The sequence below is a fragment of the Prionailurus bengalensis genome, chromosome A1 (assembly GCF_016509475.1).
Source record: "Prionailurus bengalensis isolate Pbe53 chromosome A1, Fcat_Pben_1.1_paternal_pri, whole genome shotgun sequence".
Taxonomy (NCBI): Eukaryota; Metazoa; Chordata; class Mammalia; order Carnivora; family Felidae; genus Prionailurus; species Prionailurus bengalensis.
Window position 1 is genome coordinate 1,544,685 of NC_057343.1, and position 25,651 is coordinate 1,570,335.

Here is a 25,651-nt window from a genome sequence, read left to right on the forward strand (position 1 = left end):
CTCTGATACTTCAGAAACTGAGGCCCAAACTGGCTAGATCACTCAAAGATATAAAGTGCTAGCAGCATGTGGGATGGAAGCCGGTCTTTTGACTCCTTCTCACAAAAGCACACAGAATAGGAGCCACTGCCTCTTCCTCACTCCTACTAGACCACGATGGCGTGTGCGCGCACACACACACACACACACACACACACACACACACATACACACACAACCCTGTCTGGTGGGAATTATTACTTGTAGAACTAATGGGCACAGTGCATTGGCTTAAATTTTGAAAATCGAAGGTCGACAATATACTGGAGAAAACAAAGAGTTTGCATCCACTCCCTCCCTCGTGAATGCTGCTGAGCTTGAACTTAGACTACCGGGCTCCCATCGTCCCTTCAGGGAGCCCTGGTGTACCTAGCAAACCTACCATCTCCTTGCAGGATGTCGTTACCAACAGGTGTGCCAGGCTGACCTACGGCCCGGCTCCAGAGTTCAGCCCACTGGGTGCCTGTGCCACCGGTACATGGCCCATCCATCAACTCATCCCTCATGGCGGTTTGAATGAAGACCCATGAAGTAAGTTGGTCAAAGGTCGGTGGAGCCCACAGTAGAGTCACTGCAATGGTGAGGTTTAGAAAGGCAGGACCTCAGACAAGGACCGGCTATGAAACGATCCTCCCCAGAACCGCTGAAAGTTACCAGAGCTGTTGTCTTGACTGTCAGAATCTCGGGTGTCCCTGAACAATGTCCCATTTCTGCAGCAGTGATGGAGCTGCAGAGACAGTTCCCAGTATCCCTTGCTTCCTTGAAGAGCCTTGCAATAAACATCCACCAACAGATATAATCTGGATGCCTCAATCCTTATAAACTGAAAGGGCCTCGCGTCTATTTTGTTCAGAAATTTGACAGATAGGATGTAGAAAATTATACCATATCTAAACTGCTTGGTTTTAAACTATATGATTTATATAAATTAGACCTGCAGCAGTGGCTAAGCCTAGAAACCAATAACACTGATAAACATTAACTACGTTGCCCATAAATATAACCAGAATAAAAATGTTCATATCTCTGAAAAACTGTTTACAGCTAACAAACAAAAAGATCATTTCATTTAAATGTACTTGCTGTCACAGAGGAACAAGTGACAAATAAAATACAGTGCCCCTGTTCTTTTTCTGGAAAGACTTTCTTTCTGTAACTTATTTTTTAAAGTAAAAAAAAGTGGAAAGAATAATAAACATCCGCACATTTATGAGAATTAAAAACCACCAATCCTGACATATGTGCTTTTCATTTTTTAAGTAAACAAAACACTGAAGTTCTTTTATCCACCAACCTCTTCTGTTGAACTCAGATGGGATTTTTAAATGCTAAACCCTGAAAACATAATGATTACCCATTTCTTCATTTAGAGAATTATGTTTGAGAGGCTCATGTGCTCAAAACCACCTGCTTTAAGCATGAGTAAGCCAAAGCAAACTTTTGTCCTTTCTTCCCAATGTGCGGAGTCAGATTAGATCAAAGAGATGGGACTACAAGAGTGGCTCCTGTCGCTTAGATGAGCTACTGTTCTGTAGAATTCCCAGGGACACCCCTATGAAGAAAGGAAGGAAAAAGAGACAGAAGGCAGGAGCCAGAATAGCCACACCAATGGCCTCATGCAGATTAGACTCAGAGTGAAGAATCCATGTAAGTGATTTGGCCTCAAGGCCCTTTCTGCCCCTGGAAAAAACAGGAGCATGAGGGGAGAGACCTGGTCACACGTTAACCCCCTGGATGGCTGCCAACTCCAGGACCCCAAGAGCAAACCAGGTAAGACATTGGAGGAGCTTTTAGACATACTCAGACAATCCCTTACATTGTCTTCAAGTTCAAGAACTATGCCCACAAATCAAAACCAGCCATTTGGCAATGTTTTGTCCCCATTATTCTAGTTTTACATTGAATACTTCGGAAGAAATTAACACATAAACAGCTGGAAAAGACAGGGCTCTCAGTGGGGTTTTCAGCAGCCTGACACACCCCAGAATGTTGCAACCTACACTATTTAATAGTTAAGAATGCACTTTGTTCAAAGCACTTTAGTAAGTGGCTGCAGCATACCAGTTCTACCTCTAGAGGTCAACCTAGCACCAGAAGTCAAAATATTTCCATCGTAACTTCAATGAAGTTAAATTTTTATTTAAAACTGGAGAAAATAAAGTGTTAACAGTTATCACTGTATGGCAAAATATGGGTGGTTTTAATTTTTTCATATTTATATTTTTGAATTTTTATTCAAGAGGAGCATTTATTAATTAAAAAAGATAAAAGACAATGGAGAAGTGGGAACCCTTGTATACTACCAGTGGGATTATAACATGTGCAGCTGCTACGGAAAACATTATAGTGCTTCCTAGAAAAATTAAAAATGGAATTACTGTATGACCCAGCAATCCCCCTTCTGGGTATATATTCGGAGGAAATGACAGCAGGGACTTAAAAGAGATATCTGGACATCCATGTTTACAGCAGCATTATGCACAAGAGCCAAAAGGTAGAAGCAATTCAAATGTCCACCAGTGGATGAAAGGATAAACAAAATGTGGTGTGTACATACAATGGAAAATTATTCAGCCTAAGTCGGACGCTTAACCGACTGCGCCACCCAGGCGCCCCTAAAATGGTTTTTAAAAAAGTAAATTTTGTTACTTTTTTGCCATAATTAAAAATAGAAACAATATATTTTCTTTTTAAGTGATTACTGTGGCATTTAAATTGTGTTTGAACTTGATTCTTCTAGAAGGTAAAAGAGGGTAGAATTCATGCAAGAACTAAACTCCATATGAACCAGAACTCAGAAATAAACTGTAAGGGACTAAAAGGCTTGGAGATTCTGTAGAAGGAGTTAGAAAATCATTTTAGCCAGTGTCATCCCAGTTGATTCATGTAATAACCTAGGCCTTGGACTTCTAATTACACACACTGGATAAAACATACATTTTATCTCTGCTCCCTCCAAAAACCTCAATAAAACCAAACTAAAGGAATCTTTAAAAACTACATGGGGTGCCTGGGTGGCCCAATCAGTTAAGTACTTATCTGACTCTTGTCGGCTCAGGTCATGATCTCAAGGTTTGACGATCATGATCTCAGGTCATGATCTCAAGATGGAGCCCCACATTGGGCTTTGTCCTGACGGTGTGGAGCCTGCTTGGGATTCTGTCTGTCCCTCTCTCTGCCCCTACCCACTCACTTTCAATGTCCCTCTCTCTCAAAATAAATAAACTTTTATATATATACATATATAAATATATACATATAGATATATGGATATAGACAGATATATAGACATAGATGACAATATAGATGGTGTAGATACAGACACAGATACACACATAAACGCCCACAAAGTCAAAGACATCACGAAGTTACAATGGACAAAAGATCTAATTTTGTGGGAGACGGAAAAGAACACAAAAGTGGTATGGTAAATGACTTGATGGGGTAGAGAGAGCTGAGATTTAAGTGTGGGGAAAGGAAAGCCAATGAGAGAAGCAAGTCTCCCAAGAGACCGGGCAAAGGTCAGAATCTGTAGACAGCAGATAGGACAGATGGCTGAGAAAGGAGCAAGAGCCAAAGAGTACTGAAGGTCAGCACAGCCTGGGAGCTAATGAATCTCCTCCCCTCCCCACTCGCAGAACTCACGAGACATGTTAGAGGCAGAGAGAGAGAGACGCCATGCTGCTGAAAACAGGGAGTTAAGATAAAACGCACATACTTTAGAACCCCCCACACACACACCCACACACACATACACAGGCACCTCCGGGCACTTTCCTTTGATCAGGAACAACAGTGCCAGATGGAAACTGGCAGATTCTCTTCCGGGCAAACTGAAGAGTCCAAGAAAGGAGACGAGCAGACATGGATACTTAGACACGGCACTGCCATTTCCTGTCCTCTAACCAGGCTCTGCCGCCCTGGCACGGAGGCCCACCTTGGACTTCCTGAGTGCCCCAGGGACCATGCTAACTACACGCGGGCAGATCAAGTTGAAGCTCTACAAAATTCTTGTATTAAGTTAACTGCAATATGAAAATGGAGGAACGCATGTCCAACAGCACAGCCCATCTTCCGCAGTGGGATACTAGGTGGACCCTAAAAATCATTCCTAATGTTTTTGAAATGGGAAATGAAAGGATAGAATACAAAAAAAAATTTATTAAAGAGTGGCCCCAGACCTTTTTTGCTTGACAGCACAGTGGGTTTTTTTTTTTACTTTTTTAATGTTTTTATTTATTTTTGAGACAGAGAGAGAGCATGAGCAGGGGAGGGGCAGAGAGAGAGGGAGACACAGAATCTGAAGCAGGCTCCAGGCTCTGAGCTGTCAGCACAGAGCCCGACGCGGGGCTTGAATTCATGAACTGGGAGATCATGACCTGAGCCGAAGTCGGATGCTTAACCAACTGAGCCACCCAGGCGCCCCAACAGCACAGTGTTTTTAAGTCCTGAATACCTTCCACCAAAGACTAGGTCCAATTTGCCGAAGGATCCACCTCTTTGCTACTTTACTCTCTCCCCTGGGTTACCAGCCCAACCCCCTTGCACACCTGAATCTGAAGACCTCTCAGCGAGTATGTAAGTTAAATGTACTACAGAAAGAAAGAGAACTCTCCCCATTCACCCCCCAGGAAAGCTGGGGCTCTGATTGCCTCCACTGGCCCTGTCACTGCGCCCACTTCTGCCCCCTCGCCTGGGCACCCTGAAGTTCTCTTCCCTCAGGCTGGTGGTGACATTGGGACTGGGTGGGCGGGGAGATACTCAGGGGAGCAGAGGACCCACTAAGCCTCAAGTAGTGTTGATTTCACCAAAGTTAACACGTGTACTTTGTTTGTCACTGTTGGAAACCTCACAGGCGGACGACCAGACAAAGCAGAATTCGTAACATTCTTGAGTCCACCCCCAATACCAAATAAGCCTTCACAGCCCTACTTTCACTGTTGACACGTGCGTGTCCACGTGCACAGAAGCGTGCCAGATCAAGGTGTCAGCGCGTGTCCTCAAAATGTTCAACAATGCTCACTCTTATTCCCACCATTCAGAGACAGTCGAAATACTCTTACTTCTCCCCAATGTTCTGAATGTACAATTAGCATATATACCTTTTACAAATCAGATAAAGCAACACGACTTCTGTTTGGGAAGGGAAATAAATAATTGAAATGAAGCAATCATTTGAACTGTCCGAATGACAGCCAAGTGACAGCATGATCTGTGAACACATAGATAAGTCAAGTTGAATGACCTGGCTGAACCCATAGCCCACTGGTGTGAACTTTTGGCATCAGGACCTCGGATCCCTTCTGCACTTTTCCATGCAGTTCGGTTTAGTCAACCCACTCCCTGTCCCCCGCTGCTAGGAGGGTTTCAATTAAACCACCAAAGACAGGTTGTTGCTAGGATAGATGTCTCTCCATTTACTTTTTATTAACTGTCCTTCAATAACATTTTTTAAAAATTCTCCATGAATGTATTTCACATTCTTTTTATATTTATCCCTAGTTTGCTTACATTTTCTGTAGCAAATTTTTTACTGTTTTCAAACTATGTGTTGCCAATGTATAGAAATATAACTGGTTTTTTTTCAGCCTGACATATATTTTCCCCAGCCTTGGAGTTTTCCCTACAAAATCTATGTTCAAATCTCACCTGACAATAGAGCATGTGCTATCAGTTCAGCTAGGCCTGCTCAACTTCTCCTGAAATCTCACGGCATGTTAATTATTACTCATACACTGCTGATCCATTTCCCTTGGTGGGAGTGAAAGGATAGTAAATATTTTAGGCTTCGTGGGTCATTTGGTCTCTGTTGCAACTACTCGTTGTAGAGTGAAAACAGACATAGACGATACATAAACAAATGGGCACGCCGTTTCCCAATAGAAGTTCATTCACGGTATGTTCCCTTAAGACAGCGAAGGGACTGATAGCTTTCCATCACTTCCCACAGAAGCAGAATTCCCTTGTAAAAGCTGTAAGAAGACAAAACCAGAACCCCTCAGAACCTAGAATCAGTAGAGGACAGCAATCTAAGCACAGGAACCTGGCCAAGGTTTGGTATGTTGGTAATCTACCAATCTGCTGTCACAATCCTGGGAATCAGTAATTCTGGCTGCAGTCAGCTCAGCTCGTGCGTGACGCTGCAGTCGTGTGGCAGGTTAGCTAGGGGCTGTTGGTGGAGGATGGCTTCACTCATCCATCTAGGGGTCGATGCTGGTGTTGGCTAGTGCCGGCTGACAGCTGGGCCACGTGTCTCCAGGGGGCCAGACTGAACTGACCGACAGGATGAAGGATGGCAGGAAGGGTTCCCAGCAGCAAGTGAGGGTAAGTTCTCAATGCACAGGAGCTTTCCAGGCCTCTGCTCGCATGGCATTTGCTCTCTGTCCCACTGGCCAGTGAAAGTCTGTGGCCAAACCCAGAGTCGGGCGGTGGGAGCAGCAAAGTCACAATACAAGGAGGTGTGCAGACAGGGATAGAAGCAGTTCATGGCCATTTCGTGATTACACTCAGCTATTCTAGCCAAAAGGTACACAGGAAAACTAAAAGTTCCTTTCAAACCAGAACAGATCAATCCAGAGGAACCCAGATCAAAACTGAATTCAAGATATTTAAGCAAGTGTAGGGGTCGGGGTAGCAATTTAAACACATCCCCAGGAACCCAGTTATTAGAAATGCCTCAGTTCAGAGACAAGGAGTTCAGTTACTCAGGAGGCAGGAGTACAGGGCAGCTACCTGCTTTCAGGGATCACTTCTGGTGGTTTATTAAATCCTAATCTGTGTAGAAAGCAGATTCATTTTGGGGGGATTTGCATACGAGAATGACCATCTACAGGTAGTAAAGAGACGGCAATCCAGAAATTGTAAAGAGAAAGTTTATCAAAATATGATAGTGATTTCAGATTGGGACTCATGTAAAACAAGGCAGTTTGTCCTCTGCCTCAGAGTGGAGCGGTCCCTGAGATATCAATATGGCTCATGCCAGGCAGCCCTGGTCTGGTGATGGCGAGAATGGCCTGTCACTACGTGGAAACGATGCTGGATCCAAATTCCAAAAAGTCATGTCCTGATCTAGGAGTCCATATTACAACTTTTACCTGATTATTGTTTTTCTCTTAAAATACATTCAGTCTCAGATTCTTGAGACCTAACACGTGCCGAACATCAGGCATACAATGGAAACCAAAAACCAAGTGGTAAAGCAGCAGCTAACGAGGTTTTCTGAGGTCAAGCTACCTTTCTATTTTGAGATTTAAATAACTTTTAAGTTTCTCATTTTACCACTCTTAGAAAACAATTAGTCTTGCGTGACATCTTTTTAATTTTTTTTTAATTCTCCATGATCTCTCGGTATGGCATGAGTCGTGATAATTCCTCTCATCTTCTAATGTTGTAACTTTAAAAAATAAATCAACTGCACCAGTTTAAGTTAATTTTTACAATTTCAGAATCAAGATGTACAATTTCTACTCGTTTAAGATTAGTGTCTAATAAGTCTAACATAGAGTTTTCATGCAGAAGTAGTAAGATTTCAACCATGTATTCCCTACCATAAGATGTCTGGAAGGATGGGACTATGGGAAGTGAGGCAAACAGCAAGGGTTGGACAGATGGTAGGGAGAGAGTGTACAAAAGACACGCCAAGAAGTACTTTCTGAGACTCTAGAAAAGGCTCCCATGACTCACTTAAAACAATTACTGAGCTGGTGCCCGGCTCTGGGGTCAAGAGGTGTGCATGTGGCTTCCTTCTGCGGCCGTCATGGCTAGCAGAGATCACAAACCACTTCAATAATGAAGGCACTGTGAGTATACTGCATAGTCTCAGTCCCCATGGAGCTCACAACCTAGTGTGATGAATGAAGAACATAAACCAGTGGCATAAAAGGGGGCATGGTGGGCACAAACCATTTTGACCCATCAGTCAACTCAACCCAATCAGGAAGATGCATTGTTTATACTTCTTGACGAAAAGGATCAAGTTGGCTCTCCTTACACTTGTGCCTCAGACGTGGTCAGGGACGTTCTAGTCTCGGTTCCTGAACGTACTAGGACCACAGCCAAACAGCCAGTGCTGTTGACGTGAGCTAACAGTCTCTGTGTGCTGAGTGACACGGTTGACTTACTGAAAGCAGCAGCAGTAATTCTTTTTTGACTGAAAAAGCACTGAAACTCACAACTCTTCTACTGACCAAGGTATATGCAAAAATAAGGTTTGGACTCAATGCTCTTAACCTGGTCTCTGTGTCCAGGAAAGGAGCATCTGAAAATCTTGCGTAAGTAAGGGAAACAGCTGGCTTTACTTAGGTGATAAGACCAAAAATGTAGTCTTCCCTCGGAGGGCAACATGACACCATTCAACCTGATTTTCCTGCTACTATTTGCTAGTAATAATTCCAGAAGAAAAAGGTAGTCAGTCACAAGATACCCTGAGATCTCTACTTCCTGCCAAAGAAGTACAACCAGTTCTGCATATTTAAGTGAACTCAGAGTCATGTGTAGATGGGCTACAAAAACAAAGCTACTGCTATTGACGAAAGGACCGTGTGTACACTTAAGTTTTAGATATGCAAGAATTCAGATGTGCTTTTCTTTCATAAGGCTGCTAATAGCAATAAATTATTTTGGTTTTTTTGATGCAAAACTCTTACAAACTGGCTTTTAAAAGTTCAATCTAATCAGGCACCGATAATATTAAATAATAGCCATGTATATTAGTCTTTTCAAAAAATAAACTATAAAGTAAGCACAGTCTTGTTACACGACTACAACTTCAGGTTGCATGCTCGCGGATATCCTCCAAGGAGAATACCTGCCTGAACGACACCATGTGTGAGACGGTCAAAACTGTGCTCAGTGATGGTCATGTTGGGTGAAGAGGTCACGAATTAGGGCCCTTTCATCTTCCGGAACATTGTATTCGTTTGGAGCCTCTATCTTTGACCTCCCTCATTCTTGGCCTTTTTCCTTTGGTTCCTGTTTTTATCCTGCCCCCTGTGATTATTCCCAAAACTTAGCCCTCCCCCAAGCTTAGCACTCAGCCTATGTAAGTTCACCTACTCTGAGGCCTTTAACTATCACAGTTGTCACGGTTCATTTGAGTCCTGGCATCATTAGATCAATAGGTCGAAACACACTGCGGGACCTCCTGTTCCTAAAACGCAATGCCCACGCAGCTCCGGCTACCGCGTGCTGTGAGCCACCGCTGTCTGCCCGGGGACCACAGGGAGACCCAGACGTCCAGCCCCGTGGGACACAGCGAGGTAAGCTCACTCACTCACTCCGGCTGGAAGCCTCAGATGCCTGTTCAGCGACTCCACTCCCATCACACATCTTTACAACCCTAAGGGTCCTCTCCTCACCATCTGAGCTCCTTCTTCGGTCTTAATTTACGTCTCAGCCACCGCGGGTCTCTTTACCAGCTCCAAGGCACTGGAACCGCCACCAAAGGGAAGAATAAAATCACAAGTGTTTGAAGCCTTGAGAATATGATAACCAAGACCTCCTGAGAGCAAAAGAGCCGTGTCAAGTCCTCCCAGAAGGTGCCAGTTAACGTACCTGATGTTTTCCAAGGCATTTGTTACCTGCTGTTGTTCAATATCATAGAGTTTCACCCTGAAGCCTCCACTGGCAAACAACATAGCCCAGCTTCGCCCGATGAGTCCACTAAAGAGAAAGAAAGGCTTCCAGTTAACTTAATGGAACAGTTTTTCATTCCCAACCCAGAATGAAATTTTTAAAATTATACAGCACCCTGTTCTAAAATACTTAAGAATAGTTACACATTTTGATAGCTGTATTCATTGAAAATGTTGTATCTCTGTGTAGGAGCCCCTGAATTCTCAACTCCAGTGTCGGCATTAATATTATGCCTGGCGCACTGCCAGATGTCAGGCAGTTACCATTAGTTCACACCTGAAACGAACATTACAGTAGCGCAGGGCACCTGGGGTGGCTCAGTCGGTCAAGCATCCGACCGCGGCTCAGGTCGTGATCTTGCTGTCCGTGAGTTCCGGCCCCGCGTCTGGTTCTGTGCTGACAGCTCGGAGCCCGGAGCCTGCTTCGGATTCTGTCTCCCTCTCTCTCTGCCCTTCCCCTGCTCATGCTCGCTCTCTCTCTCTCTCTCTCTCTCTCTCTCTCGCAAAGATAAACAAACATTAAAAAGAAATCACAGTAGTAAAGTGGTAGGGTGTCGTGAGGCAAAAGGCTCCTATGTGAACCCCCATTTGACCACTGTTTTAGGCAAGTCACTTAATGTGAAGAACAGAGATGTTACTTATTTGAGGAAGATGGGGGAAAATACTAACTGCTACCACCACCAGCATTTCAGCATATATTAGGTGCCAGGTGACATCGAAACTGAGGGCTGGCCACTGGGGTTAGCAAGATGAATGGGGGTGGGGACAGTGACAAGAGCAGTTCTGACATACTGGTATGGAAGAAAGCCTGCCTGCGTTTAAGAGAAATGAGCCTCTAGATCTAACTACCAGTTCTAGAAATGGAGGGACAGGGGAACAAGTACATTAAAGGACGCCACATGGATACACGCAGCAAAATCCAGAACGTAGGAAATTTCACAGGACAAGTGACTGTGTTCTTCAACAAGGAAACTGCAAGACAATTAAAAAAAAAAAAGAGGGATGGAGAAACCTATAGATTGAAAGAAGGCTACATATCAACTATAAATATAACGTGTGGGCCTTACTTGGACCCTCAAACCAAGTATAAAAAAGTTTTTAGGTAATCAGGTAAATTTTGAATGCTGACTCGATATCTAAAGACATTATGTGATGATAGCAAGGAATTCTGTTAATGTTTTATACATGATGGTGGTATCACAGTTCTATATTTTTAAAATACAGTTGATCCTTGGGGGCGCCTGGGTGGCTCAGTCAGTTAAGCATCCGACTTCAGCTCCGGAGTTTGAGCCCCGTGTCGGGCTCTGTGCTGACAGCTCAGAGCCTGGAGCCTGCTTCAGATTCTGTGTCTCCCTCTCTCTCTGTCTGTCCCCTGCTCACGCTCTATCTCTCTCTGTCAAAAATAAACATTAAAAAATAAATAAAATACAGCTGACCCCTGAACAAGGGTTTGAACTATGCGTGTCCACTTATATGCAGATTTTTTACAGTACAGTACTATAAATATATTTCTCTTCCTTATGATTTTCCTCACATCTCTTCTCTAGCTTACTTTATTGCAAGAACACAGTATTTAATATGTATCACATAAAAATATGTGTTAGTTGACTGTTCATATTATCAATAAGGCTTTTGCTTTGGGGGGAATCAAAGTTATACACGGATTTCCAACTGTGTGGGGAAGTCTGGCACCCTTGGTCCCTGCATTGTTCAAGGGTCAACTGCAGCCCTGATCCTTTAGGTATATACGCTGACATATCCGTAGGTGAAAGGACACAATGTCTGGGATTTGTTTCAAATTAATCCACAGAAGGAATATAAATGAAACTAGATTAGCCCTGTGTTAATAATTGTTGAAACTGGGGTAGAAGGGGTACACAAGTTTTCACTGTACTATTCTCCCAACTTTAATATGATTTGAAACTTTTCCGTAATATAAAGAATATGGATGGGGACAAAGGAATTAGAGACACAATAGACAATTTCATTGAGATTTAAGGGAAAACGTGGCAGTTACTGAAAGGAGAAATGCGCTCAAGTTGGGGATACTATTAGCCTGGAAGAAATACGACGTTTACATGCTGTAGAGTGGGATTTCCCGCAGACAACCCAGCACTGCGCTCTGAGGCCACCGTACCGATTGCCACCGCCTCGTCATCCTGACACTTGCTTAATGTTACTCAGGAAAAGGCAGCCCCAGTGATCAAGCAAGTGGAAAAGCCTTGGAACTGGGGGTGTCTGAACAGAGGCAGGTAATCACTTAGCACCAAATATCGGATAGGCAGCTGGACTACGCTCCATTTTTCTTCCAGCCTTGAGATCTTCCAATGCCACTTAGAGTACCAAACGCAAGTTGCATCCCGTCCACAAAATGTCCTTACAATTTCTACTCTATACAATTTAAAAACAAATCAACAACACTCTCTGGGTTTCCTCTAAACGAGACGCTCTTAAAAATGCGGCGCAGGGGCGCCTGGGTGGCTCAGTCGGTTGAGCGTCCAACTTCGCTCAGGTCACGATCTCACGGTCCATGAGTTCGAGCCCCGCATCAGGCTCTGTGCCGACAGCTCAGAGCCTGGAGCCTGCTTCAGATTCTGTGTCTCCCTCTCTCTCTGGCCCTCCCCCCATTCATGCTCTGTCTCTCTCTGTCTCAAAAATAAATAAATGTTAAAAAAAAAAAAGTGCGGTGCAAATGTCAGCAGCAACGTATTTCCCATTTTAGAGGGTCCCGAAGGGGCGTGTGGACAAAGCAGAGCATGAAGCGGTGGGGGCACTTCTCTGCGAGCACTTGCAGCCTCGCCAGGCGTGCCAAGAACGTGCGGCGTGGCTGTTCCTCGCCCGACCATTTCCGGAGTTCCTAGGCAGTGAGCCACCACCTCAAGGGGAGGAAAATGCGTCCCTTGGAGACAAACAGCAGGCTTGCTTAAACAGTGGCTTCCCCAAGCTCCACGTTCCCACACTGGAGCACGCTCACTGAATGTGCAGGCACGCACCTGGGATGTGCACAGCCACCCCCACGGCAAGGGGACAAACGCGTAAGCAGGAAGCTCAGGCCGCCTGCCCTGCTATGATTAAGAAAGCCCTCTGTCTCTGACCCGTGAGTCTCGTGTCCTCTGCCGGCGTTCAAGAAAGAGCAACACGCTGAATCACTAGCTTGCAAGTAGGCAGAACACGCAGTGGGACGCGCTGGTCTCAGACGTGGCCTTATTTCACCGCGGCGCCCACGCGAGCTGCTTTGCGGGAGCGGGGCTAGAAGAACAGTGAAGCCAAGGATGCGCTCCGAGACGTTATCGTCCCTGCTGGGTCTCCCCCCGCTCCCCCTCCTAATTCAGCTCATCTACAGGTCCGACTGAGTCCAGGGAGTGCCCCACACGGCCACAAAGCCCCCCTTCTGTGGGGCTCGGGCCCAAGCCATGGAAGGGAAGAGCGCGGCTTGCCTCCGATTGACCTGAAAATCCTGTTAATGCCACAGAAGGGCCATCCGGGCTTCACAGCCCTCGCGCAACGCTCACTTGAGCTGAGCTGAGCCCTCGATACACGCAAAGGGCGACTGAGAGGGGCTCCTATCTTGTTACAAGGTATATTACGCAAAGGCATCGGTTGAAAAACGCCGGCGAAGCAACTAAAACGGCCTCTGCTCGACTTCTGCAAAGGGCGCAGGATGATACAGGAGACTTTACTCCGTATTCTCCTGCGGTATTAAAATCTTTTAGAACTAACGTAAAATTTACACATTATGTACATATAAAGTTTTACTAAGCCCTCAGTGCTCTAGACCTGCACTAATACGGCCGACCGTAGCCACATGCTGCTATTTACATTAAATGAACTTAAATAAACTTTAAAAATCAGGTCACGTCTCAAGTACTCAACAGCCACCTGGGACAGGGGCCGCCGGCCTGGACAGCAAGAGCGTAGGTGGAGCGTTTCCCTCTTCGCAGAAAGGTCTGTTACCAGCGCTGTCGCCCTAGACCGTCCGCCACGCCACAAGCCGGGGTTGGAAGGAGCCCGGCCGCGCACAAAGACTTCCCTTCTTCGCAGACACGCGCTCGCGCTCGCCGGAAAAGACTTCCTTCTCCTCCTTACAGACGTGTTCTCGCTCTCTCGCTCTCTCGCTCTCTCCAGAGCTGCAGGGCGGGGGCTTAGAAGGCCGAGACACGTTCGCGCGGATGATCCCACGGGGCCAGCCACTGGCCTCGGCTCCTCGTCCCGCTGTCAGTATCACGATGTTTGCGGTGTGCGCTGACTCATCCAACCGGAGGGGAAGCCCCGCTTGCAGCCTCGGTCTAGAAGGGACAGTCCCGCGGCGGGGTTTGCAGCGCGCGTCCACGCGGTGCCCGAATGACTGCGGCGCCCGCTGCACGTACGGCACGCTTCAGAGCAATCGTTTTCAGGCCGAGCGCGCTCTTCTTTCTTTGCCCTCGGCGGTTTGAGAAACTACCGCGAGCCTCCGGAGTGACTCGACCGCCTCTGGCCGGGCGGACGCCCGCGGGGGGGGGGGGGGGGGGGGGGTGCTCCTCCGGGGCCGCGTGGGCCGCAGAGCCCTCCCTCGGCTAAGGCCCCCCGCGTCCTGCGCCCGCACGCGGGGAATTCGGCCGAGAGGAGAGGACGGGCGCGGATATGCTTAAAAGCTTCTCAACTCATAATTCCGAATTAGTCCTTCAAAAAAACTACCGCAGGTAGACATTTATTCTGTTACACCCATAGTCTCATCACAATACAGATTTTGTTCCCAATGACCAAGGGATTTGTGCCCCACATTAGGCACCCCAACCCTAAAGAACTACACCAGAGAAACAAGCCCCCCAAAGTGTTTGATCTTGACAATCAAGGGGCTTAATTCCAGGAGAACCATAGGGCTATAGGTAACAAGAATTCCACTCTTGCAATCCCTACCAAAATAACACCAGTAGTCTTCATAGTACTAAACAAACAGTCCTAAAATTTGTATGGAACCAGAAAAGACCCCGAATAGCCAAGGCAATCCTGAAAAAGAAAACCAAAGTTGGAAGCATCACAATCCCAGACTTCAAACTGTATTACAAAGCTGTAATCGTCAAGACAGTATGGTACTGGCACAAAAACGGACACACAGATCAATGGAACAGAATAGAGAACCCAGAAATGGACCCACAAGCATATGGCCAACTAAACTTTGACAAAGCAGGAAAGAATAGTCAATGGAATGAAGACAGCCTCCTCAGCAAATGGTGAAAACTGGACAGCAACATGCAGAAGAATGAACTTGGACCACTTTCTTACACCATACATAAAAATAAACTCAAAATGGATAAAGACCTAAATGTAAGTCAGGAAGCCATCAGAATCCTCGAGGAGAAAGCAGGCAAAAACCTCTTAGACCTTGGCCACAGCAACTTCTTACTTGACACATCTCCAGAGGCAAGGGAAACAAAAGCAAAAATGAACTATTGGGACATCATCAAGATAAAAAACTTCTGCACAGTGAAGGAAACAATCAGCAAAACTAAAAGGCAACCGATGGAATGGGAGAAGATATTTGCAAACAACATATCAGATAAAGAGTTAGTATCCAAAATCTATAAAGAACTTATCAAACTTGGGAATGGAAGCTGGTACAGCCACTCTGGAAAACAGTATGGAGGTTCCTTAAATAACTGAAAATAGAACTACCCTATGGCCCAACAATTGCACTACTAGGCATTTATCCACGGGATACAGGTGTGCTGTTTCGAAGGGACACAGGCACCCCCATGTTTATAGCAGCGCTATCAACAATAGCCAAAGTATGGAAAGAGCCCAAATGTCCATCGATGGATGAATGGATAAAGAAGATGTGAAATCAAAACCACACTGAGATACCACCTCATGCCAGTCAGAGTGGCTAAAATGAACAAATCAGGAGACTACAGATGCTGGCGAGGATGTGGAGAAACGGGAACCCTCTTGCACTGCTAGTGGGAATGCAAAGTGGTGCAGCCGCTCTGGAAAACAGTGTGGAGGTTCCTCAAAAAATTAAAAATAGATCTACCCTATGACCCAGCAATAGCACTGCTAGGAATTTACCCAAGGCATACAGGAGCGCTGATGCATCGGGGCACTGTACCCCAATGTTTATAGCAGCACTCTCAACAATAGCCAAATTATGGAAAGAACCTAAACGTCCATCAACTGATGAATGGATAAAGAAATTGTGGTTTATATACACAATGGAATACTACGTGGCAATGAGAAAGAATGAAATATGGCCCTTTGTAGCAACATGGATGGAACTGGAAAGTGTTATCCTAAGTGAAAGTAGTCATACAGAGAAAGGCAGATACCATATGTTTTCACTCTTATGTGGATCCTGAGAAACTTAACAGAAGACCGTGGAGGAGGGGAAGGAAAAAAAAAAAAAGAGGTTAGAGAGGGAGGGAGGGAGCCAAAACATAAGAGACTCTTAAAAACTGAGAACAAACTGAGGGTTGATGGGGGGTGGGAGGGAGGGGAGGGTGGGTGATGGGTATTGAGGAGGGCACCTGCTGGGATGAGCACTGGGTGTTGTATGGAAACCAATTTGACAATAAATTTAATATTAAAAAAAAAAGAAGATGTGGTATATAGACAATGGAGTATTAAAAGAATGAAGCAATCAACATGTTGGAGAAGTGAACACAGTACGCCAAAGATGGCCTATGGGGCAAAAACAGACTCTGGTCTCTAGCTTAGAGACCCCTCCTCCGGTTTCTTCTTCCTTTGTTTGCTGCCTGCATGAAAACCCCCACAGATATGGAAGCTGACGACTATAGATTACCCTCCCCACTTGCATTCGGTGTTAAATAAAACTCCAATCCACCAAGATCTCCGAGTGACGCTTGGTTTTTCCGCTGGCATTCCAGCCTGGTTCCATAACAAACAGAACAATCAAAAAGAATGAAATCTTGCCATTTGCAACTATGTGGATGGAACCAGAGAATATTATGCTAAGCGAAATCAGTCAGAGAAAGACAAGTATCATATGACTTCACTCATGTGAGGAATTTAAGCTACAAAACAGATGAACATAAGGGAAGGGAAGCAAAAATAATATAAAAACAGGAAGAGGGACAAAACATAAGAGACTCTTAAATATAGAGAACAAACAGAGGATTGCTGGAGGGCTTGTGGGAGGGGAGATGGGCTAAATGGGTAAGGGGCATTAAGGAATTTGCTCCTGAAATCATTGTTGCACTATATGCTAACTAACTTGGATGTAAATTTAAAAAATAAATAAATAATTTTTTTAAAATCCACTCTTGGAGTACCTGGGTGGCTCAGTCGGTTAAGCATCTGACTTCGGCTCAGGTCATGATCTCACGGCTTGTGAGTTTGAGCCCTGTGTTGGGCTCTGTGCTGACAGCTCAGAGCCTGGAGCCTGCTTCGGATTCTGTGTCTCCTTCTCTCTCTCTGCCCCTACCCCACTTATGCTGTGTCTCTCTCTGTCTCTCAAAAATAAATAAACATTAAAAAAAATTTTTTTAAAATAATCCACTCTTAAAGGGTCCACAGACCCTGGGGCCTAGCGCAAAAATAACAATTTGAAAGGCACCTAGCATATGCAAAGGAGACTCACTTGTTAATCTTTTCTTTTTTGAGCTTATTTATTCATTTTGGGAGAGATGGGGAGTGTGAGCAGGGGAGAAGGGCAGAGAGAGAGAGAGAGAAGAGAGACAGAATACCAAGCAGGCTCCACACTACCAGCACAGAGCCCTAGGCAGGACTCAATCCCATGAACCACAAGATCATGACCTGAGCCAAAATCAAGAGTTGGACACTCAACCAACTGAGCCCCGAGGTGTCCCTCACTTGTTAATCTTAAAGCATCTGAGAAGAGGCAGGAACTTGTTGGGACTCTCTCGGGAGATGGAAGCACTTGTGGGTGCCATTTTTGTGTTCTCCTTCTGCCTTGTTGGTGCCAGCTTTAAGAAGAACCAGTTTTATACACCCCCCAGCCTACTAACTTAGGTGGGAGTGCCCCATCCCCACCTCTACAGAATACTGGCTTGGCCTGCCCTGCCACGGCCAACAGGCACCCACAGCCCACACAGGAGGTCTGCCTGGCTCTGGTGGCCAGAGGGGATTGTGTTTCTGGGCCCCACAGGTCCGAAACAATTGGACACTCCCTGGCAGGCCATCAACCCCGGGGCACTGCACAACAGAAGGCAGAAACACACTCCCAGTCTTCATGTGACAAGGCCTGTTTTCGTGTTCTGAAGCTTCAGTCTAAAAGGCAGGCTTTAGGCTTGCCACATAATCAGAGGCCACAGCAGTGCCCCCTGGGAACATGGGCAGGGAGACACCATATTAGTGCTCTACCTTGACCCAGCCACTGTTTGCTGATACTGCCCAGAAAGGAGTTTACACACCTGTCTAAAGCCACGATTTTTGCAACTATTGCCCAGGGGACACCTCCAGATCACCTGGTCTAGAAGTCGTCAGGGTTTATAATTATACATATAAGACTATATATTTGTATGCACCTTAGAAGCTGTTGCTTAAGGATCTGGCTTACAATCAGCCTAAAACGAGGCACTGTCAGAGATCCCTCCTTTTGAAACACTGACAGGTCTTGGCATACTCTCAACAACTGCAACCTATGGAGAACAAAGCAGGGTGCTTTCACAAAGTTCCGCTAAACAACAAGCTAGAGCAAGGCTGAACTATAAGGTTCATCTCCAACACAAGGCCAACTTTTCAAGACTGGGAGAAGTAGCTGTTTCACAGAATACGAAGAAACAAATACACAAAACCAAGCAATATAAGAAGACAGAGAAATACGTTCCAAATGAAAGCATGTGACACCACCTCAGAAAAAGACCTTAATGAAATAAAGATAACTAATCTACCTGATAATGAGTTCAAAGTAGTGGTCATAAAGATGTACACTGAACTCAGGAGAATGGATGAACATAGTGAAAACTTCAACAAAGAGGCAGAAAACATAAAAAAGTTCCAAAGAGAAGTCACAGAATTGAAGAACATAATAGATAAACTGAAAAATACTCTAGAGGGGTTCAACAGCAGACTAGATGAAGCAGAAGAAATGATCAGCAACCTGGAAGACAAGGCAGTGGAACTCTCCCGTTCAGGGCAACAAAAAGAAAAAATTTTAAAAAGCAAAGATAGCTGTTGATCTATGGGACAATATCAAGTGGAATAATAGCCACATTATAGCAGTCCCAAAAGGAGAAAAGAGAGATCAATGGGTAGAAAACTTATTTGAAGAAATAATGGCTGAAAACTTCCTAGACTGGGGAAGGAAACAGACAGCCAGCTCCAAGAAGCAAAACATATTCCAAATAACTTAAACCCAAAGACAGGAGCACCGAGGGCTCAGTCGGCTCAGGTTACAATCTCACCACTCAGTGAGTTCAGAGCCCCACATTGGGCTCTGTGCTGACAGCTCAGAGCTGGAGCCTACTTCAGATTCTGTGCTTCCCTCTCTCTCTGCCCCTCCCCTGGTCACACTCTGTCTCTCTCTCTCTCTCAAAAATAAATAAACATTAAAAAAATTTTATAAAAAAGATGAACCCAAAGACACCACACCAAGATACATTATAATTAAGATGTCAAAAATTAAAAGAGACTATTAAAAGCACAAGAAGAAAACAACTTGCTAGATACACAGGAAACCCCATAAGATTATGACCTTATTTTTCAGCAGAACGTTTGCAGGCCAGAAGGGAGTGGCAAGGTATATTCAAAATACTGAAAGGAAAAAAACAAAATTCCAATCAAGAATACTCTACCTGGCAAGGTTATGATTCAGAATTGAAGGAGAGGGGTGCCTGGATGGCTTAGTTGGTCAAGCGTCCAACTCTTGATTTCAGCTCAAGTTATGATTTCATAGTTTGTGAGATCAAGCCCTGAGTTGATTCTCTCTCTCCCTCTCTCTCTGCCCCTTCCCCCTCAAATAAACTTGAAAGAAAGAAAGAAAGAAAGAAAGAAAGAAAGAAAGAAAGAACAGAATTTTCCAGATAAACAAAAACTAACCAAGTTCATCACCATTAAACCAGCCTTACAAGAAATGTTCAAGGGACTTCTTAAAGGTGAATAGAAAAGGGTCTAACAAGTAACAAGAAAACATATGAAAGTAAAAATCTCACTGGTAAATGCAAGTATATTGTAAACACAGTAGATTAACTGCTTATAAAACTAATATGAAGAGTAAAACACAAAAGTGGTACAATTAACTTTTAATAATTATTAAGAAATAAAATAAAAAGATGAAAAATATGACATCAAAAACAGAACGTGTGAGGGGGTAAAAACGTACAGTTTTTAGAATGAATTCAAACATAAGACTCTATAAACTTAAAGTATACTGTTATATAGAGTTGTTACATGAACCTCAAAGTAACCACAGGCAAAAATCTACACCAGACACACAAAGACAATGAGAAAGGAATGTAAACAAAACACTAAGGAAAATCACTCAACTACAAGGGAAGAGAGTAAGAGAAGAAGAACAGAAAGGAAGTACAAAAACAGCCATAAAACAACTGACAAATGGCCATAAGCTCATACTTATCAATAATTACTTTAAATGTAAATGGACTAAATTCTCCAATCAAAAGAGTGGCTGAACAGATAAAAAATAAAGTCTATATGCTGTCTACAACAGACTCACTTCAGATATGAGGACACACACAGACTGAAAGTGAAGGGATGGTGGGGCGCCTGGGTGGCGCAGTTGGTTAAGCGTCCGACTTCAGCCAGGTCATGATCTCGCGGTCCGTGAGTTCGAGCCCCGCGTCGGGCTCTGGGCTGATGGCTCAGAGCCTGGAGTCTGTTTCCGATTCTGTGTCTCCCTCTCTCTCTGCCCCTCCCCCGTTCATGCTCTGTCTCTCTCTGTCCCCAAAAAAATAAATAAACGTTGAAAAAAAAAAAAAAAAGTGAAGGGATGGAAAAGAAAAGATATTCTATGCAAATGGAAACCAAAGCTGCATAGCTATACTTGTATCATACAAAAGAGACTTCAAAGTGTACAGGAATAAATTTAACCAAGGGGGTAAAAGACACTTTAAGACATAAAACTTTAACACATTGATGAAAGAAATTAAAGGTATAAATGAATGTAAACATATTCCATGCTCATGGATTGAAAGAATTAACATTGTTAAAATATCCATACTGGGGCGCCTGGGCGGCTCAGTCGGTCAAGCGTCTGACTTCACTCAGGTCATGATCTCACAGCTTATTGGTTCAAGCCCCACGTCAGGCTCTGTGCTGACAGCTCAGAGCCTAGAGCCTGCTTCAGATTCTGTGTGTCCCTCTCTCTCTCTCTCTGCCCCTACCCCACTCATGCTCTGTCTCTCTCAAAAATAAACACAAATAAATAAATACATACATACATATATAAATTAATAAATAAATGTCCATACTACCCAAATGCAATCCTATCGAAATCCTAATGGCATTTTTCACAAAACTATAACAAATAATTCAAAGTAAGTCAAAAAAAACTCAAAGGATCTTGAGAAAGAAGAACAAAGCTGAAGGTATCATGCTCCCTGGTTTCAACCTATACTACAAAAGTATAGTAATTGAAACGCTACGGTATTAGTGTAAAAATGGACAAACAGATCAGCAGAACAGAATAGAGTCCATAAATAAACCTACACATATCTGGTCAGTTAATTTTGACAAAGGAAACAAGAATATACAATTGGGAAAGGAGAGCCTCTTCAACAGATAGTACTGGGAAAAACGGACAGTCATGCAAAAGAATGAAAATGGACCACTATCTTATACATGCACAAAAAATATCTCAAAAGTCAAAATGAATTAAAGACTTGAACTTAAGACCTGAAACTATAAAACCCCTAGAAGAAAACATAGGTGGTAAGCTCCCTGACACATGTCTTAGCAATATTTTTTTTTGATCTGGCACCAAAGGCAAGGGAAACAAAAGCAAAAATAAACAAATGGAGGGACGCCTGCATGGCTCAGTCAGTTTAGTGTCTGACTTCAGCTCAGGTCATGATCCCACCCTTGGTGAGTTGAGCCCCTTAGGGAGCCCCACACTGAGCTCTGAGTCCGACTCTGGGCTGACGCCTCGGAGCCTGGAGCCTGCTTCGGATTCTCTGTCTCCCTCTCTCTCTGCCCCTCCCCTGCTCGCGCCCTGTCCTGCTCTCTCAAAAATAAACATTAAAAAAAAAAAAAAGAAGAGATTGAAAAGAGTAAGGAGGGGGGGCTCCTGGGTGGCTCAGTCAGTTAAATGTCTGACTTCAGCTCAGGTAATGATCTCACAGTTCGTGGGTTCGAGCCCCACGTCCAGCTCTGTGCTGACAGCTTAGAGCCTGGAGCCTGTTTCGGATTCTGTGTCTCCCTCTCTCTGCTCCTCCCCTGCTCATGCTCTGTCTCTCTCTCTCCTTCAAAAATAAAAACATTAAAAAAATTTTTTTAAATAAACAAATAGGACCACATAAAACTAAAAAGCATCTGCATAGCAAAGGAAACCATCAAGAAAATGAAAAGGTGAATGCGAGAAAATCTTTGCAAATGACATATCCAATAAGGGGTTAATATCCAAAACATACAAGGAACTACAACTCAATAACAAAAAACAACCCAGGGGATCTAAATATATTTTTTCCCAAAGAAAACATACAAATGGCCAACAGACATGTGAGAAGAAGTTCAATATCACAATCAGGGAAATGCAAATTAAAACCACAATGAGGTAACACCTCAAACCTGTCAGAATGGCTAAACTCAAAAACTCAGGAAACATCAAGTGTTGGCGAGGGTGTGAAGGGAACCTGTGTGCACTGCTAATGAGACTGTAAACTGGTACAGCCATTATGGAAAACTGTATCGAGACTACTCAAAAAATTAAAAATAGAAATACCATACAATCCAGCAGTTTCATTTTTGGTTATTTACCAGAGAATACAAAAACACTAATTTGAAAGGATATATGCACCCCTACGTTCATTGAAGCACTACTTACAACAGCCAAGATATGAAAACAACCTAAGTGTTCACCTATGAATGAATGGATAGACATGGTGTATAAACACACACACACACACACACACACACACACACAGACGATGGAATACTACTCAGCTTTAAAAAGGATTATCTTATGGGGCGTCTGGGTGGCTCAGTCAGTTAAGCATCCAACTTTGGCTCAGGTCAGGATCTCCTGGTTTGTGGGTTCGAGCCCCACATCAGGCTCTGTGCTGACAGCTCAGAGCCTGGAGCCTGCCTCAGATTCTGTGTCTCCCTCTCCCTCTGCCTCTCCCCCACTCGCACTCTGTCTCCCTCTCAAAAATAAACATTTTTTAAAAAAAGGAATATCTTGTCATTTGTGACAACACGGATGGATCTTGAAGGTATCATAGTAAGTGAAAGAAGTCAGACAAAGACAAATACCGTATGATTGCAGTGTTATGTAGAATCTGAAAAACAAACTAAACTCAACTGATCCAAACTCATAGATACAGAGAACGGACTGGTGGTTACCAGAGGGGAAGGGGTTCCAATGGGAAAAATTGGGGAAGGGGTTCAATTGTATGGTGATGAATGATAACTAGATTCGTGGTGGTGATCACTCTGTAGTGTATACAAATATCAAATTATAATGTTGTACACCTCGATTCCACATAAGGTTATATACCAATTTTACTTCAATTAAAAAAAAAAAAACAGGGAAAAAAAAAAAAAACCAACATCTTAGCATCCTAGCAAGCCCTTCAGGCTTTTTTTTCAGTTAAAAAAAAAAAATGCAATCTCTGTTATCAAAGCTCAAACATCTGTCTACTAGGACCAGGCATGATGGATATACAGCTGGCGATGATACAATTTCCACCCAAAGGGGAAGCAGAACTTTTCCTGAAGCAGATGGGCCCCTGCGCTCAGTCCTAAAGAACTGTGCTCAGTGAAAAGAGGCACAGGAGGCACCAGGGACGTGACGATGTTGGCCTTCTCCCCCAGATTGGTTCCTATTTGAACAAGCTCAGGGCCTAACATGTGGGTAAACACAATGCAGTATGTATATGGATACAGAATTCACATTTCAGTTATTTAGAAACACTGTATTATGTACAGATAAGTTCCTCTGCAGGCTTCTAGGGCTAACAGATACAAAAGCTGGAGAACACCAGTCAAATGTGTTCAGGACACCCACTTTTACTCCATTTTTTAAAGCTGCCATTACCATATTTCCCTTCTGTATGTTCCCACAGCCCTAGATACAAGAGGCTTTTTTTTTTTTTTTTTCTCTTTCTTAATTCTTCAAAAGCACACTCCTGTTGGGTCAAGCCCACCATTCTGAAGGGACCCGCCCCGGATGCTTGCAGGAAAAAGCCGTGAGGACGAGTGGCCTTTAGGGGGAAAAAAAAAAAAATGAACGGAAAAGAATTAAATAGGGACTATATTTCTAGCAGCGACTTTCAACGAGTCTGGTACTTACTAGGAAAAGATGGAAAAACAATGGTCCAACATGTCCCTGAAATTGAAATACGGATACTTTTGTCTGTCGAAATCCAAGAATGAAACTCAACCAGGTTTTAGCGAATTCACTTACATTCCCAGCCCCATTTGGTAAATAAATGGAGGTTCCTTGGAATCACCCAGGGGGCTGGGAAAGAGAGGAAAAGAGGAGGGGGCAAGGAAGGGGGAGGAAGGGAGAGGAGCGGTGAGGAGGGGAGAGAGGGAGGGAACAGAGAGGAATGAAGGGGAGGGGAGCAGCACTACTCTAGAAGCATAGATGGGTGTGTCTTGAGGTGCTGATGGTGTAGGGACAGACAGAAAGGGCTTCCTACCCTGTGCTAATTCCTGTGGTCATTAAAGTTTGCCAACTCTATTTAATTCCTTGTCAAACTCCCTCAAGGAAAGCAGAAATAACCGGACTCCCCAATCCCTACTCCTTCTTGGGAGACTGTGCTCCCTCACCCAAGAACCAGGTCGGAGCACCATCAATTCCAAGCTTCACTTAACATTTATTAGGCGCCAGCAGAACCCCACTCCAAAGCATGCTGTGAGACACAAAACTCTTGCCCTTGACCCTGGACAACTGAAACGCAAAGCAAGCATGGTCACTGTTATCCAGTACAGGGGACACTTTGAAAACATATTCCCTCTGGGGCGCCTGGGTGGCGCAGTCGGTTAAGCGTCCGACTTCAGCCAGGTCACGATCTCGCGGTCCGTGAGTTCGAGCTCCGCGTCAGGCTCTGGGCTGATGGCTCAGAGCCTGGAGCCTGTTTCCGATTCTGTGTCTCCCTCTCTCTCTGCCCCTCCCCCGTTCATGCTCTGTCTCTCTCTCTGTCCCAAAAATAAAAATAAAACGTTGAAAAAAAAAATTTTTTTTTAAATAAAAAAAAAAAGAAAGAAAATATATTCCCTCACGGGGCAGTCACACATTCGCGTGCCTGTAAAGGCCAAAGGCTCAGTGAATTCCACAGCTGTGAGCAAAAGGAAGCTGGCAAAAAGCATCCTGATTCCTTCTTCCAATTGGTTCTAAAGGGAAAAACCCTGACACTGGAATTGTCGCTGAGGGGAGGGTCAGGTATGCCAACACCTCGGCGGCAAAAACAGACACAAAGTCACCCCTAAAAAGGTGCTTCTAGTTATAAACAGCAAGTATTCCCATGCCTACAGATTGCTATGATACCCTATCAAAGCAAAGGTACACATAAATGCTTTTTTTTTTTTTTTTTTTTAATGAAAATAGCAGGAGTTTTAAAAGAGCGGCTGGGGGGCACAAACAAAAATTTGCATAGAATTCAGGCTGTTAAACTGACACGCCCTAGAAAAGTCTTTGGCCTCCAGGCGCTTTCCCCACGAATCAGCAATCAGGAATGAATTGCCCCGTGTATTCGCCAAACACCTGCTGCCGCCCAGAGACACGCCTGGGGACAAAAACATGCACATTCCTACGCCCTGCAGGCAGCCCTGTCCACAGGTGTGCTAATGAACCTCTCTGCTGGGACAGTCCCATGTCAGTCACTTAACTGCGACCAGGGGCAAAC

The 25,651-nt window shown here is 44.4% G+C and overlaps 1 protein-coding gene across 2 annotated transcripts in view; it reads right to left on the reverse strand.

Annotated features, from left to right (window-relative positions):
• The window catches only part of CRYL1 (crystallin lambda 1), a 129,213-nt gene that overhangs the window by 102,926 nt on the left and 636 nt on the right, over positions 1-25,651 (reverse strand). The window contains exon 2 of one of the 2 annotated variants that reach the window (XM_043574734.1): positions 9,592-9,699. The exons of the other annotated variant lie outside the window; for it this stretch is intronic. Coding sequence (XP_043430669.1) covers positions 9,592-9,699 — 108 coding nt within the window. The remainder of the gene's footprint in view (positions 1-9,591; positions 9,700-25,651) is intronic. 2 annotated transcript variants of the gene reach the window in all.